Below are 17,164 nucleotides of genomic sequence, written 5' to 3' on the forward strand. Positions count from 1 at the left end.
CACCCCCCTCCCCCTCCCCCCCCCCCCTCGCCTCCAGCGCCCTCCCCCTCGCCCCTGACGTCAGCTCCTCCCGGGCTCCTTTTCCAGCCGCTCCTCTCGTGCAGTCGGAGTCTCGACTCTGGCGCGGAGCAGAACAATGAGCGGCCGCCGCTTCGTCCGCTTCGCCCTGGGCTGCGTCTTCCTCGCCAGCTGCAGCAGCAGAGGTGAGCGCCCGGCACAAAAGCAAGAGAGAGCCGCGAAGGGCGAGGGTTAGGCTTGCAAATGCACGGGAGATTTTATTTAATTTGTATTTCTTTGTCTGTGTGTGCGGCGGGGCAGGCAGCAAACGGCGGGGACTTTGCAAGCGCCGCTCCTCCAGGGCGCGTCGTCCCGGGAGCTGCGGCTGCAACGCTTGGGGGAGCGCGCCGAGGCGCCGCCGTCGGAGTGCAGGGGACACACCCCCTTTCTCGGCTCGCTTCGGTTCTGCACGGGAGTAAACCGCTCCCTCCCCAGCGAGGGGGGGAAATGCGTTTGAAGGGGGGGGGGTTGCGTGTGCCGCCGCCTGGCGCTTCGTCCAGGTGGTTTTCTGCAAAGGTCTGGCGGGGTGTGGCGCGTTGCAACGGTTAACCCCCCCCCTCCGCGCCCATCAGACCCGCTCCTTTCTGTAGATGCATCTCTACTTGAGCACGCAGGGTGGGTTTGGTTTTGCACACGGGGGCACACACCCACCCCAGTATGTATCAGCTACTGGAAGGCGTTCTTGCAACTGGTGGGGAAAAGGAAGCGGGGCGGGTTAGCCTCGTGCATGCAAACCCACCAGGTCCGGGGGCGCTTTGGGCGTCTGGTTCGGATTTCTGCTGCTGTTTTTTGTAAGGGGGGGAATATGCAGTCTCTGAAGCCCCCCTCCCCTCCCGCCGCAGTATGCAGCCCCTTCCTCTTCATCTCTGTATTCCCTGCTGGAAGATCCAGGTATTAAATCTTCATATTTCTCTGCAAGACGCTGCCCCGCCCCGTAAATCTCCACCTCGGTTTTATGTCTCCTTTGTGAAGGAGACTTCGAAATGGGGGGGCGGGGGCGGGGCGCAGCCCTTCTCCCCCCCCTCCCCAGGCAATACATTAAAAAAAAAATGCATGCTTTTTGTATCGTGTGAACCCCACGGAGGTGGAACCTGGAAACGTTGCTGCCCACGACGAGAATCTGGGTGGATTATGGAGAAGAACCGTCCACTAAACGCCCCTTCGGAAAAACTCAAATAAAGGGGTTTGCAAAGAACTGGATTCGGGGACAGGCATTGTTCTGAGACAGGAGCCTCCCCCTCCCTTTGAGAAGGCGCCCCAAACACGCCCTGTTTCGTTGGGGCATCCTTCTTGCAAACGTGGCTGTAGCAGGAGGGGATCGGGACCGATGTTCCCTCTAAGCTATGGAGCCCCGTGAGCAAAAATCCTACTTTGTGGGCTACTGGCGTTACAGTTGTGAGCAGGTAGTCTGGCGACTGCATCAATTAGTTTGCTCTGGAGCCCTCCTTCCTGAGCCGAGACAAAAAATGTGTGCGCCGGAGGCTAAGAAACTGTGAGCTGGCTCACACTCACTCAGCTTAGAGGGAACACTGATCGGGACCCTCATCGTAAGGTAGACACACTGTGGGGCTGGAAGGCCTGGGTGTCGTTGGGATTGGCGAAGAGGAGGGCGACACAAGCGACGATCCTAAGGACACTTCCCTGGGAGTAAGCTCCATTGAATGAGATGGGCTTACTCCCGAGTGGTTCGCTTACACCCCGGAAATCCTGTTGGTCTCTAATGGTGCTTCTGGACTCGTGACATCAGGAACCACGCTTGAAATTGGGGTGTGTCTGAATGGGCCATCATGGATCTAAAGGGTGTTGTCCGTCTCCCGTTGGCAAGATCTGAACATTAAACTTGGATCAGGGGGCGAGGAGGAGGATTCCCAGGGGAGGTCAAGGCAGACAAAAGGAAAAAGGTGGTGGTGGGGAACAGCGGCAGGTGGGGACCACTCCGCATCCCCCCCCCTCGCAAGCTGGCCTCCTGCCCTCTCCATGGAAAGGAGGGCACGGAGGGATTCTCTGGACACACGCTAGACTGGAAGCCGCCCTTCTGTCTGGGAGCGGAGAGTGTATAATCGGGAGGAGTCAGGTGGTTGCCGCTGACAACGGTGCAGCTCGGCCCCTCCCTCCCTGCCCGCCTCCCCCTCCCGCTTCTGCACCACTTTCCCAAAGGGGGTTCTCCCTCTCGCCGCTTCCCGGGGGCTGTTTCGGGATGGCTCTCTTCCCCACCCGCTCCCGGGGACAAGAGCGGGTCTCCTCGGCTACAGGGGTGTTCTTTCCCTGCTTGAAGGAGATCTCAGATGCCTCCTGTGTTTGGAAGAATGAATGATGGAAATGTGCTGCCACTTCGTCTCCAGTCGCCAGTTTGGCGTAGTGGTTGAGTGCGCGGACTCTAATCTGGGAGAACCGGGTTTGGTTCCCCACTCCTCCACTTGCAGCTGGCTGGGTGACCTCGGGCAAGCCACAGTTCTGTCGGAGCTGTTCTCTCAAGGGCAGTTCTCGAATGAGCTCTCTCAGCCCCGCCTGCCTCACAGGGTGTCTGTTGTGGGGAGGGGAAGGGAAAGGAGTTGGTAAGGCGCTCTGAGGCTCCCGAGTGAAGGGCAGGGTATAAATCCAATCTCTTCTCTTCTTCTTTTCTTCTTAAAACGAACTTTTTTGCTGCCCAGTTGTAGCTGACTTACGGTGACCCCGTTGGGTTTGCCAGTTGAGAGATGCATAGAGGTGGTTTGCCATTGCCTGCCTCTGGGGGGGGGGCATTAGGGAATAGAGTATCTCTTACCATAATGGGCGTTGTTAGAAATCTAAAAAAACGCAGCCACATAGATCTCCTCGCCAGTGCTGGGAGCTTGTGATGAAGCGCAAAGATTCTGTGAGTGACAGGGTGGAGAACCCCGCAGGCCAAGTGGCACTACAGATAGTGGGAAAGCCATTGTGGTCAGTGAATTTCCAGGAGTTGCCACGGGAGCATGGCAATGTTTGGTTCAGCCGTTAGCCCTGAGGGGATGGAGGGAGAGGATTAGAACCCGGGTCTCTGCTACCCTCAGCCCAGCCGTCTCGTTCAGTAGAACACACCAGCCTTAAAACCAGAGATTCTGGAAACTTGCCGCCTTAACCTCCCACTGTAGAGACTTCCTTGCTTGCATTATTCATCGAAAACATTTTTATCCTGCTTTCCACCAGATCAGGGTCCCCAAGGCAGCGAACATAACCCCTCCCTGAACAATTACAAACATGTTTAAAATTACACAGGTAATTCCCTAAAAACACATAAGCACCCCCAGAACCAGGAAGGAGGGCCAGTAACCAGGGTTCCCTGAGTTCCCTCTAAGCTAGCTCACAGTTTTATAGCCTGCAGCTCACAGATTTTTGTCTTCACTCAGGAAGGATGGCTCCAGAGCTAACTAATTTATGCAGTAGCCAAATCAGTCGCTCACAACTTCAATGGCAGTCGCTCACAAAGTAGAATTTTTGCTCACAGCTTAGAGGGAACATTGCCAGTAACCGTTATTTGGGGGTATGCCGCATGAAACAAAAAAGTCCGAATGGTAGGAGGGCACGTAGCTTATCCTTGGCATATGTAGGATTCTGCATTCAGTTTGTGGCATCTCCGGACGCTCGTGAACTAGGTGGGAGTGTTTGTCTCTGTGTGTGTGTCTTTATCAGTCCAAAGCAACTTTGGGGCATTTGCACAGACTGGCAGGGCCTTCGGACTTCAGGGGGTGGTGTCCCTGACGAAGCGTTCTTTCTTCTGGAGGAGCAAAATCTAGACTTTGAATTCCTCCGCCCCAGCCTTCCAGGAAGCAAGCGTGTGTCAAGTGTTCGTGTTCGTGTGCGCGTGAGGTGTCTATTCAGAGCAACGGAAGAGTAGTGAGAGTTAACTGGGAAGCCTTTGCGCTTGGTGTCCCATGTGGCCAGCGATCTCTGGGTTAGCTCTCGTCCCAGAAGCCGAGGCAATAACATATCTGCAGAGAGGCTTTGTTTCTGGACGGGAGCCTGAATTCCACTCCCCGCCCCCCTGCCTAATGGGAAAGGCCTGCTCAGCGCTTCCCACCCTGCCTGGGTTTCTCTACTATTTCATGAACTTGGTGCAGAGGCAGATGAACCTGGGGGAAGGGATCTCACGTGAACACGTGGGAACTGCTTTACACTGACTCAAACCCTCGATCCATCAGGGTCAGTATTGTCTGTTCGGACTGGTGCAGCGGCTCTCCGGGGTCTCAGGCGGAGGTCTTTCCCATCACTTACTGCCTGGTCCTTTTAGTTGGAGATGCCGGGGATTGAACCTGGGACTTTTTGCATGCCAAGCTGAGGCTCTGCCGCTGAGTCGTGGCCCCTCCCTTCCCCTCTCAGGCAGAGGTTTTTCATATCACCGGATCTTTTAAATTGGAGGTGCAGAGGCCCCTCATCAGTGCAACATTCAAACACGATGAACTGAGATGAAACGGAGGTTGAGCCGCGCTGGGCGTGAACATGCCTTACCACCGTACTCATGCCCTTCCCTTGCTCTGCCTACCTCCCTTTGCGCGTGGAAGGTCGCTCCTGGTTTGATGTTTGAATTCATGCGCCTGGGTGAATGAACGTCTGTTTTCCAGACCGGAATTAATTGAGGTTTAGAACCCATGATTGTGAGTAATAAACTTCAGTTTGTCCGGGCCTCTGCATTTGCGCGTTATTCCGAGGGGCCATGGCCCAGTGGTAAGAGCATCCACTTGGCATGCAAAAAGTCCCATGTTCAATCCCTGGCAGTGTTCCCTCTAAGCTGAGTTAGTGTGCGCTAGCTCACAGTTTTCTTAGCCTCCAGCTCACACATTTTTTGTCTTCGCTCAGGAAGGATGGCCCCAGAGCAAACTAACTTATGCTGTAGCCAAATCACTTGCTCACCACTTTAATGCCAGTCGCTCACAAAGCAGAATTTTTGCTGACGGGACTCCTTAGCTTAGAGGGAGCATTGGGCAAAAGTTAAAAGACCTGGCAGTAGGTGATGAGAAAGACCTCTACCTGAGACCCTGGGGAGCAGCTGCCAGTCTAAGTAGACGATTCCTGATAGACCATGGGTCTGATGTAATATAAGGCGGCTTCCTTTGTCATGCCAAACTCGAATCTGATTACACTGGGAGGTTGGGCATCAGGCTGTACGTGTGGGAGGAGTCAGTGGAGCAACAAGCTGCGTTCATATCCGTTGGGGACAGTTCTCCATTTAATCTCGGTTTGTTGTCGAGACCAAGTGCAGCCAGTGGCTTCTATCCAGCCATCCGTTCGTGGAGGGCGCGCAGTTTTCCTGCGCCCTTCTGCGTTCCTGCCAGTCTTCCCGCTAAGCCGAGTTAGTGCAAGCTAGCTCACCGTTTATTAGCCTCCGGCTCACACATTTTCACCTTAGCTCAGGAAGGAGGGCTCCGGAGCAAACTAATTTATGCCATAGTCAAATCGCTGGCTCCCAACTTTAATGCCAGTCGCTCACAAAGTAGAACTTTTGCTCACAAGACTCCACAGCTTAGAGAGAGCATTGGTTCCTGCAGACCCTAGCCATCTGGCCATTGGAAAGTGAACTCTCGGGGTTATGGGAGCCACACAGAAGAATAGCCGTGCAGGTTGGGCGGCCACAGTGAGGAGGACCGAGGGGCTGAGATGGGCCCCCCTCCCCTCAGCTGAGCTATGTTTACAAAAGAGGGAGGAGGAGAAATTTCACCTAGGACAGATTACAGATACGATAAGAACTATTCAGTCAGTCAGCAGAGTACAAAATACAATCAGGCAGACATACACACAAAGCTGCCTTATCCTGAACCAGACCGTTCGTCTATTGTCAGTATTGTCTACTCTGACTGGTAGCCGCTCTCCAGGGTCTCAGGCAGAGATCTTTCACGTCAACCTATTACCTGGGCTTTTTCATTGGCAATGCCGGGGATTGAACTTGGGACCTTCTGCGTGCCAAAGCAGAGGCTCTGCCGCTGAGCTGCAAGCCCCTTCCTTAGCAATTCAGGCTTAAAATTCTTAATAAGGCAAAAATCACGCAGTGGGGCTGAGGCAACGAAATAAAGGTGTTCAAAGCACTCCGCATTCATTGTCTTGGGAAACTGTACAACTGCCCTGTAAAGGTAGGTCGGTGTCCTATTTTAGATGGAGAGTGGGTAGACGCTTGTCCGAAGATCACCAAGTGAATTGGTGGCCGCAGCAAGATTCGAACAAGAGATTTCCTGGTTTGGAGCCCACTGCTGCCAAGCCCTATTGTAGCCACGCAAACTTTCCTTCAAGTTCTGGGACCTGGGCTTTGCCAGCAGTGTTCCCTCTAAGCTGAGTGAGTGTGGGCTAGCTCACAGTTTTTTAGCCTCCGGCGCAGACGTTTTTGTCTCAGCTCAGGAAGGAGGGCTCCAGAGCAATCTTAATTCATGCAGCGGCCAAATCACCTGCTCACAACCTTAATGCCAGGAGCTCACAAAGTAGGATTTTTGCTCACAGGAATCCACAGCTTGGAGGGAGCATTGTTTTGCCAGTCCTCTGACAAAGGAGGAAAGCGAGACCTGTCTGCCTTCTAGATCGACTTGCTTTTTTCTTGGGTGGGAGTTAGTGTGGGTCGCTTGGGATCTTCTGTGGATCTTCAGGTGAGCCACTGTTGCCCTTGCTTCCGGACGTCCCATCTTACAGGGGTGGTCTCTGAGGGCATTTGTAAAACTCGTCGTGGTCTGAGCGACCTTCCAAAGGAGTTCGGTCGTCTTCTAGCTTTGGAACTTGGGAAGGGAATGAGTTGGACCTGCCTAGTCTTTGTGGCCTCTAGAGACCCTTGTCAAAATCACCTCTTCCAAGGTGTCCTGGCACCAAGGAATCATGGGTAATGATTGTGTGATGGCGCAGAGAACTCTGGGAATCGGGTGTGTGTGTCAGGATTGTTCAGACAGAGTTGCAGTGTAAACCTGTCCCTATAGTGACAATATGCCCGTCACCTTTGTCAAATGTTGTGCATTACCACAAAAGGTTGTTTTTCTTCCACAGCGCCCCCCCCCCCAAGCTTGAGAAACGAAAGTTTGGAGGGGGGATGCCAAAGGCTTGTGTGATTTGCAGGCTAGATCAGTTCTCTGCTTTCAAAACAGGCCCCTCTAAGCAAAGGTCAAGGTGAAGCTATAAAGAGGGTGGGGGAAGAGAGAAGTCTAAATCCCTGGGAGTGGATCACTGTGGAAGTTTCTCTCTCTGTGTGGTGTGCGTGCATGCGCAGGAAACAGGAATGCTAAACAGTTGGCTTGGGGGCGAGAAAGGCGTGGCTTTTGGTATGGGAGCCCCTCCCGATAACTTCCACTCCCTCTTTGGAGACCGAGAGCACATTCTAGACTAGAGCCCACACCCCAGTAGGTTGAACGACAGGATGCATTTTTCCCTGGCCGTGTGGGTCAATAGATGTGGACAGTGTTCCCTCTAAGCTGAATTGATGTGAGCTAGCTCACAGTTTTTTAGCCTCTGGCTCACACTTTTTTGTCTCAGCTCAGCAAGGACGGCTCCAGAGCAAACTGATTTATGCAGTAGGCAAATCGCTTGCTCACAACTTTAATACCCGTAGCTCACAAGTTGGAATTTTTGCTCACAAGACTCCACATCTTAGAGGGAACATTGGTTGTGGACAGGGAGCTTTGAGCTTCACAGGCCTGTATTGGCGTGATTGAGATTGGGACAGTGACATCGGTGGGAGGGGGGAGCGCCCCCACCTCGTTCTCCCAACTTGAAATGGCCCCTAGATCTGCTGTTCATCCCACCAGAGAATCTTAATGTGTGTCGCCAATCTCCCTCCCCCCCTCCACATCTGTTGACCGCCCCCAGGAACCTCCCAGGGGAAAATGGATCATAGAGTTAGGCTCCGAGCGCCTGGGAATCTGGGGAATTACTGATTTATCTGTCCTTCCTGCAGAGGGGGGGGCGGCGGCTTGGTCCTTCCCATCACCGCAGAGGCATCGACCGTTCATGCCGCCGCTTGGCCAAAACTCTCCTTCTGGCTTGTGAAACTTGGCAGGTGTTTTGCGGGGAAGAAATCCTCGTGTTCCTCAGGAGTCACCCTCCTGTCCTTCGGGTGCCTCCTCTCCGAACGGGCATCTGCCTGCAAAACTGCCGGTTAAAGTTTTTGATCTTTGCCAACCTTAGATGATCTGAAGCCTGCGCCATGCTCCCCTCCTGCGGGTGTCTCTCGCCCTGTTGACATTTGGATTGTAGGCTGCTTGGGGCAGGGGCCTGTCTCTCTTCTGCTCCTCGGAAAGCACATCGGCCAGCAGTTGTCCTGAGGAGAAAATGGTAACCGTACCAGCAGCCCCAAACCGACTCTTTCTTAACCGGTTCAGTTGGGAGACGGCCATTTCCTTCCCTTCTATGGAGTTTCCCCTGCCGAGTGGGCTGTTTCACTTGGCCTTTCCCACTCGTTCTTTTCTTATCCCCTCCAGATGCGATTTTTTCCCACCCCTCTGGCATGTATGGTGTTCTCTGCTCCCCTCACCCCTTGGTGCTCGGCCCCCACCTCACCCCATCCTCCTCCGCTAGTAAAGCTAGCTCAGTTCCCCCAGGGTCCCTGCACGCATCCCTTTTTGCCCCGTTTCCAGGCCGAAAGGGACAGATTGGAGATCTCTCCGCCCCGCTTGTTGCCTTCCCGTCCCGCCTTTGTTCCTTGCTCTGCCGTGGTCCTCGGAGACTCCTCCGGGAGCTGACGATGCTCCGTCATGCTTGGCAGGGCCAGGAGGTTCGCGTCCTGACTGTTCCCAGGCAGCCTAAATATGGTTAACCGACGCCGGGTTATCCTTCAAGCTGCCTCTGCAAGCCAGGCTGCACGCTGCTCCCATGACCCCACTGTGCTCTCGGAGGGTGCAGCTTCTTTGCACATGTGCAGCAGCGAGTTGTGTGTGCCTTGCGATCTGGAAAGCACCTGGAAGGAGGACCAGGCCAGCAGTTTTGGAGCCGTTCCTTAACCGGGGGTTGCTGGCTTGCACTGAATGAACACGCGGCTTCCAAGCCGCAAACGGCTTGCACAGAATCATCATCTTTGTGTCGGAGCTGTTGAGATGTGTGTGCTGGGGGGAGGCGAGACGTTTGAAGGGAGGCAGAGTTCTGATTTCAATTGAAGGAGGCTAGTAAGATTGTTGTGCATCGTTACAGACACAAATGTTTTAGGAATCCCTTTTGTCTTACTGTCTTGCCATGTTGCTTTTGCCATCTGACTCCATTTCTCTATAGCCTGCAGGATCTTAATGTTAAAAGACATAAGAACATCAGAAGAGCCCTGAAGGATCAGACCAGGGGTCCATCTAGTCCAGCATCCTGTCTCACACAGGGGCCAGCCAGTTCCTCTGGTGGGCCAACAACAGGGCAGAGAGGCTGAGGCCTTCCCTGATAAGAACATCAGAAGAGCCCTGCTGGGTCAGACCAGTGAAGGCCCATCTAGCCCAGCATCCTGTCTCACAGAGTAGCTGACCAGTTCCTCTGGAGGGCCAACAACAGGGCTTAGAGGCCGAGGCCTTCCCCTGATAAGAACATCAGAAGAGCCCTGCTGGGTCAGACCAGTGAAGGCCCATCTAGCCCAGCATCCTGTCTCACAGAGTAGCTGACCAGTTCCTCTGGAGGGCCAACAACAGGGCTTAGAGGCCGAGGCCTTCCCCTGATAAGAACATCAGAAGAGCCCTGCTGGGTCAGACCAGTGAAGGCCCATCTAGCCCAGCATCCTGTCTCACAGAGTAGCTGACCAGTTCCTCTGGAGGGCCAACAACAGGGCTTAGAGGCCGAGGCCTTCCCCTGATAAGAACATCAGAAGAGCCCTGCTGGGTCAGACCAGTGAAGGCCCATCTAGCCCAGCATCCTGTCTCACAGAGTAGCTGACCAGTTCCTCTGGAGGGCCAACAACAGGGCTTAGAGGCCGAGGCCTTCCCCTGATAAGAACATCAGAAGAGCCCTGCTGGGTCAGACCAGTGAAGGCCCATCTAGCCCAGCATCCTGTCTCACAGAGTAGCTGACCAGTTCCTCTGGAGGGCCAACAACAGGGCTTAGAGGCCGAGGCCTTCCCCTGATAAGAACATCAGAAGAGCCCTGCTGGGTCAGACCAGTGAAGGCCCATCTAGCCCAGCATCCTGTCTCACAGAGTAGCTGACCAGTTCCTCTGGAGGGCCAACAACAGGGCTTAGAGGCCGAGGCCTTCCCCTGCTGTTGCCTCCTGGCTCTGGGATTCAGAGGGTGACTGCCGAACATTGAGGTTCCCTTTAGCCACTGTGGCTAGTAGCCACTGGTAGACCTGTCCTCCATTAAGATATCAAACCCCTTTTCAAGCTGTTTATTCCTGTGGCCATTACTACATCCTGCAGCAGCGAATTCCACATTTCAGTCACTCGCTGCGTAAAGAAGTATTTCCTTTTGTCTGTCCTGAGTCTGCTGCCCATCAGCTTCCTTGGATGCCCTCCAGGTCTAGAAGAAGAAGAGATTGGATTTATACCCCGCCCTTCACTACCCGAAGGAGTCTCAGAGCGGCTTACAAACTCCTTTCCCTTCCCCTCCCCACAACAGATACCCTGTGAGGCAGGTAGGGCTGAGAGAGCTCTTTCGAGGACTGTTCTTGAGAGAAGAGCTCTGAGAAACCTTGTGACTGGCCCAAGGTCACACCAGCAGCTGCATGCGGAGGAGTGAGGAATCGAACCCAGTTCTCCCAGATTAGAGTCCACGCTCATAACCACTGCACCAAACTAGCTCTCATACTTTGGGCGACATCATCCGTTTGCAAGAGCTGAGCAAGGCTATTACCGAGAGGATGTTTTGGAGGGCATTAATTCCTGGCACTACTGTCTAAGTCGGAAGCGACTTGTTGGCGCTTCTCTCTCACACACAAATGTTACTTTTACAGAAAAGAGGGGAAATGTGAAAGGTGAGGTTGGCGTTCCTTGACTTTGCCGTCCAGGAGGATTTAGAAGAAGCCAGGCGGGCGGAGAAAACAATGAAAGGTTGGCGGCTTGAACTCCAGGGCGGTCCCCTCCTTTCCCCTCTTCGTTTGCAGAGTTCAGTTCCCCCCCCCCCCCCCCCACCAACACCCTGGAGCCGTCAAGCGTCTTCTGCCCAGCCAAGTTCACCTGCCAAAGAAATTTCACTCACAAAGGCCTGTTCTTGACGGGCCGTTGGTCTCCCAGACGTGCCACCAGGGGAGGGTTTGCCTGGTTCGGCTGCGGAGACCCGACAGATGGGGCCAGGGCTAGGAGAGCCGGCGAAGCCAGAAAGAAGGGGAAGCAGCAACTTCCAGATTGTCCCTGCTCCAAACCGGCCGCGGCGTCCCTCTCCGGAGGAGACCCTCCCCCACCCCCACTTTCCTCGAACAAGGGGCTTATTCTGCTGGTTGCATTTCCACCAGAAGCTCTCCAGCGCTCCGGAGCAGCTGCTTCCAAAGAAGAATGCAAATGCGTTCCCTGGCTACTCGTCTCCCCCCACCCATTTGCCCTTTTATGACGTCTGTCTCCCATCTCTCCACCCTCGAGGAGGCCCTTTTCACCTCCCATCTCTCCACCCTCGAGAAGGCCCTTTTCGCCTCACAACAACCCTGTGAGGGAAGAAGAAGAAGAGGAGGAGGAGATTGGATTTATACCCCGTCCTTCACTCGGAGTTTCAAAGTGGCTTATAGTCTCCTTCCCTTCCCCTCCCCACAACAGACACCCTGTGAAGTAGGCGGGGCTGAGAGAGCTCTTCTGAGAACTGCCCTTGAGAGAACAGCTCTGAGAGAACTTGTGACTGACCTAAGGTCACCCAGCCAGGTGCAAGTGGAGGAGTGGGGAATCAAACCCAGCTCTCCCAGATTAGAGTCCGCGCTCTTAACCACTGCACCAAACTGGTAGGTGAGGCTGAGAGAGAGTGACAGGCTCAGATTCATCCAGTGATCTTCTTGAGGGTTTAAAGCCTCTTCCCTAAGAGGTGAGAGTTCTGCCCCTTAAAGGAAACGGCCACCCAACATCTGTCTTTCAGCACCAAATGGGTGGTGGAAATTGTTGTCAAGTCACAGCCAACTTATGGCAATGCTGTAGAGTTTTGAAGGCAAGAAACAAACAGACATAAGAGAAGAAGAAGAGATTTATACCCCCCACCCGTCACTACCCAAGGGAGTCTCAGAGCGGCTTACAGACTCCTTTCCCTTCCCTTCTCCACAACAGACACCCTGTGAGGGAGGTGGGGCCGAGAGAGCTCTTTCCAGAACTGCCCTTGAGAGAACAGCTCTGAGAGAACTTGTGACTGACCCAAGGTCACCCAGCCAGGTGCAAGTGGAGGAGTGGGGAATCAAACCTGGTTCTCCCAGATTAGAGTCTGTGCACTTAACCACGACACCAAACTGGCTCATAATTTGCCATTGCCTGAGCTTTCCTAGGGGTCTTCTATCTAAGTGCTTACAAGGGCCAACTCTGCTCAGTTTCCAGGATCTGGGCTGTTGAGGTCAGGGCCAGCAACAAATTTATGTTCCCTTTTCTTTCGAGGGTTGGTTCATTCAGCCAGGGACTTCTCCTCAACACCCCCCTCGTGTTTCTCCTGCCCTTCTCTCCCTGTGGGATGGGTTAAAGCCAAGAGAGGGGCCAAAGTCTGAACCTGAGAGTTTTCCTGCCATGTTTTTTTGCAAGAGATACACTGAGGCCCCGGTCACACGGAAGGTTTTGGCCCGGGAGAGGGACGGATCGGGGGTGCAGCAAACGGGCGCGATCTCACCGCAACATCTGGGAAGCGGCGCGCACCCGTCCCCGATACGACCCTTCAGGCCGAAACCCCACAGTAAAAAAGAACCACCCCCAGAGGAGGACTTACCGGGAACGCCGCATGAAGCGCGGCCGTGGGATCGCCGGCGCGCCAGTCGTCCAGAGCAATCCAGGCTCCCCGCCGAACTGCGCATGCGCACACATGCGCAGTTTGGCTGCCTCGCTCCCCTTTCAGTGGCTTCCCCCCGTCATCTGATCGTGCCGGGGAGGAAGTGTGCGGCGGCTCAGGGGATCTATGTGATCCCGCCGCCGTGTCTCTCTTTTGGTGCGGCTTTAGAAAGCCGCACTTTGCCCCCCCCCCCCCGGTGTGGCAGGGGCGTAAGGTTCTAAAAGGCTGGAGGTTGGATTAAGTGATATTTTCCCTTCAGAATGCAGGGATGCTGGCTGCAGAATAAAATGGAGGAGTCCCTGAATGTAGGCCCTGCGCCCTAGGCTTGCCGGCTTCCTCTCCTTCAGAGGGCCACCGTTATTGCTGCGCCTTGCTCGATGCATTTATTGGCTCAGCCGCTTTGGACAGATTCTCTTAAAGCAACCAAAATGTATGAGCCGGCAGTTGTGACGCTGCCCCCTTTTCCCCTTTGCTGGCTTGTAGCCTCATTCAATTACCTAAGATCTAATGAGCCTTAAGAACTCCCTTTCAGAGAATTGAAAAGTCTGGATGCCACGTCAGCTTGCGGAAACCGAGGTCTGAATGACTGAAAGTCACACAGTTAAGAATGGGAATGAAGTCGGTTAAGGCCTTGGGGGTGGAAGGCCGTTAACCATTCCCTCTCGCTGTGGTGGTTGAAGCTCGAAGCTAAAGTGCAGCTGTTACCGATATCCAGGGGTAGAAAAAGAGCTAGGGGAACTCATTAGCATAACTCATTAGCATATGCCACACCCCCTGACATCAGGGGCCCGGCGGTGGACCTGCGAGGCTGGCGGGGGTGGGGGGGAGACCCGCGAAGGCCCTCCCTGGCCCCAGGCAGGCAGGGGTGGGGAGAGGCAGGGAGGAAGCAACTTACCCTCCCTCTTCTCCTGCCTCCTCCTGGCTGAATGAGGGCCGGAAGCGGGGCGGAGGGCGCGGCTTTGTCATGACAAACCCCCGCCCCCTGCACCTCACCCGGGGGAACTGCGATCCCCCGCGATCCCCCCCGAATCGTCCTCTGCCAATATCTGCCAAGATGGAACCAAAGACATGGTTCAGATAGCACAACCCCTCGATGGGTGAAATACTGGAAAGGATGTTGGACTGTAGAAGATCATAAGCGTGTTGCAAAACCGCCGGGGAGAACAGAGGTGTAGCTTGCAAAAAGAGGGGAAATAATTCATGGATGGTCACAGAATCCGCCTTATACTGAATCAGCCCCTTGGTTTCTCAAGGGCATTATCGTCTAGGACTCAGGTAGAGATCTTTCACATCACCTGGTCCTTTGAACCGGGGATGCCGGGGATTGAGCCTGGGACCTTCTGTTTGCAAAGCATGTGTTCTGTCGCTGAGCCAGTGTTCCCTCTAAGCTGAGTGAGTGTGCGCTAGCTCATAGTTTTTTAGCCTCCAGCTCACACATTTTTGTCTTAGCTCAGGAATGATGGCTCCAGAGCAAACTGATTTATGCAGCAGCCAAATCGCTGGCTCACAACTTTAATGCCAGTAGCTCACAAAGTAGAATTTTTGCTCACAGGACTCCACAACTTAGAGGGAGCATTGGGGGGTGGGTGCGCCCTAAAACTGGGCCACAGCCCGAGGTGGGCCGGAGTGTCCCTGCCAGTGCCTTAGAGAGAGAAAGAGAAAAGTAAGAGAGACTAAAGGATTTGCCTGGATTTAGTAAAGAGGGGGGAAAACACACAAGGTAGAAAATTAACCTGGGTTTGTTGTTGCCAGTTAGGGTTAGCGGCGAGTTGTGGAGGAGTTTAGTGGGCATATTCTGGACATGAGGGGCAGCGTGGAGTAGTGGTTAAGGTGCCGTACTAGCATCTGGGGGACCCAGGTTCGAATCCCCACGTGCTGTGGAAGCATGCTGGGTGCCCTTGGGGCAGCCTGGCCTACCTCACAGGGTTGTTGTGAGGGTAAAACGGAGGCGAGGAGAACGATGTGAGCTGCTTTGGGTCCCCATTGGGGGGGGAAAGGGCGGGACACACATAAAGTAACGGAATAAAATTAATAAACAAAAGCCTTTCGCCGCATCCTCGGCTCGGGTAGCAACCGGGGCTGCTCTTTTCTTTCCCTGGGGAGGTCCCTCTCTCCCTCCTCATAACGGTTGTTTTGAAACGATTGCGCCTCTGTCCCCAAACATCACAGCCTCTTCTTTCCGTGGCGCGTACAATAGATCCCTATTCTGGACGTTGCGGCCACATAAGGGTCTCTGTTTTGGGGCATTCTTCTCTGGCGACCCTTGGCTAATGGGGCGGGGTCGGCCTGTGTTCCTACGTGGGCTTTTTGTGGCCCGGGGAGTCTGTCCCTATTGAGGTCATCCATGGCGGCTCCCCCCTCCCCGCTTCGTGCAAGCGATGCTCGGTGGGCGTTTGGGAAAGGGAGGGCTTTACGGGGAGAATGGGGTCTCTGTTCCCAGCGAGTCTTTGCTACGTCCTCTGCCCCAACTCAGAGCGTTCCCTTGGGCTCCGTGTGGCTGCAGTGCCCTGAATAAAGCCATTGTGTCGAAGGGCTCCCCCCTGCCTTCCCGAAAGGAGGGAGGGGGGAGGCTAGATGGACTGCCTCTGACGTCCGTTCCAGGGCCAAGGCCTGCCCTGGGAACCAGGGGGAAGAATTAGCCCCCGTTTATAAGGACGGTGTGGTTCTTCTCTCCGGTGTGAAGACGAGAAGAAGAAAAAGAGATTGGATTTATACCCCTCCCTTCACTGCCCAAAGGTGTCTCAGAGCGGCTTACAAACTCCTTTCCCTTCCCCTCCCCACAACAGACACCCTGTGAGGTAGGCGGGGCTGAGAGAGCTCTGACAGAAACTGCTCTTTTTCAAGGACAGCTCTGAGAGAACTACGGCTTGCCCAAGGTCACCCAGCAGCTGCAAGCGGAGGAATGGGGAATCAAACCCGGTTCTCCCAGATTAGAGTCCGCCTGCACTTAACCAGGATGCCAAACTGAGTCTCAATACCGAGGGAGGAGGAGGAGGAGGAGATTGGATTTATACCCCGCCCTTCACTGCGCAAAGGAGTCTCAGAGCGGCTTACAAACTCCTTTCCCTTCCCCTCCCCACAACAGACACCCTGTGAGGTAGGCGGGGCTGAGAGAGCTCTGACAGAAACTGCTCTTTTTCAAGGACAGCTCTGAGAGAACTACGGCTTGCCCAAGGTCATCCAGCCAGGTGCAAGCGGAGGAGTGGGGAATCAAACCCGGTTCTCCCAGATTAGAGTCCGCGCACTTAACCACTACACCAAACTGGCTCTCTGTGTCCTCCCTTAATGTTTTCTCTCTAACCAGTTGCTGGTGGGACAGATCTCTCCTTCCACGTGCCCCTTCCCCTTCCCTAGGAGTTGGCAACAGCTGCTGTGACGTGCCAGCTTCGAGCTGCGTGCCAACCTCAGAGACAGCGGGCTAACAAAAGGCACGTTCTCTGGCTTGTGTCGAGTGGCGCATGCTGGACATTCTTGGGCCGTGAGCTCAGGGCAAAGGCAGGAAATTAGCTGTGCCAAGGAGGGGGGAAGGGCTGCGTGGGGGGGGGCGGCACACGGTGACCTGATAGTCTGACGTCAGCCCTGCCTCGGCTCGGCTCGGTTGGACTCCTCCCTGGCTCACGGGCAGTGCCAAGTGAAGCCTGGCATTTGGGGGCGGCCCTGGCATCCGAGAGCCCGCCCTGATGAAACATCCTGTGGAAGTCGAAAGCTTGTCAAATTCTCCCTTCTGGGTCGAGCGAAAGAGACCAGGTTGTCTCCGTTGACGGATTCCGTAACAGAATATTCTGTTGGAGAGCCATTTTGCAGATGACACGAAGATGGGTGGGATTGCTAATTCTGAAGAAGACAAGAGTCGGGATTCAGAATGATCTAGATAGGCTGGAACCGTGGGCTGAGACAAATAAAATGAATTTCAATGGAGAGAAGTGCAAAGTCCTACACTTAGGTCCACCAAAATCAAAGGCACAGATAGAGAATGGGAGGGACTTGGCTTGACAGCAGCACCTGTGAAAGGGATCTGGGTGTTCTGGTTGATCACAAGCTAAACATGAGCCGGCAGTGCGATGTGGCTGTGAAGAAAGCGAATGCAATCTTCAGATGCGTTAACAGAAGCCTTGTGTCCAGATCACAGGAGGTGGTAGTTCCGCTCTATTCTGCTATGGTCAGGTCTCACCTGGAGTCCTCTGTCCAGTTTTGGGCACCACATTGTAGGAAGGATGTTGACAAGCTCAAGCGCGTCCAGAACAGGGCAACCAGGATGGTGAGAGGGTTGGAATCCAAGTCTTAC

The 17,164-nt window shown here is 54.4% G+C and overlaps 1 protein-coding gene across 1 annotated transcript in view; it reads left to right on the forward strand.

The window, feature by feature from the left end:
- The first annotated feature begins 86 nt into the window (after positions 1-86).
- Positions 87-17,164, forward strand: part of MCAM (melanoma cell adhesion molecule) — a 77,867-nt gene continuing 60,789 nt past the window's right edge. Inside the window, exon 1 of the mRNA XM_015405484.1 lies at positions 87-203. Within this exon, the coding sequence (XP_015260970.1) occupies positions 137-203 (67 nt within the window). The 5' untranslated portion in view covers positions 87-136. The remainder of the gene's footprint in view (positions 204-17,164) is intronic.

This window comes from Gekko japonicus, unplaced genomic scaffold (assembly GCF_001447785.1).
Source record: "Gekko japonicus isolate JY-2015 unplaced genomic scaffold, Gekko_japonicus_V1.1 scaffold2070, whole genome shotgun sequence".
Taxonomy (NCBI): domain Eukaryota; kingdom Metazoa; phylum Chordata; class Lepidosauria; order Squamata; family Gekkonidae; genus Gekko; species Gekko japonicus.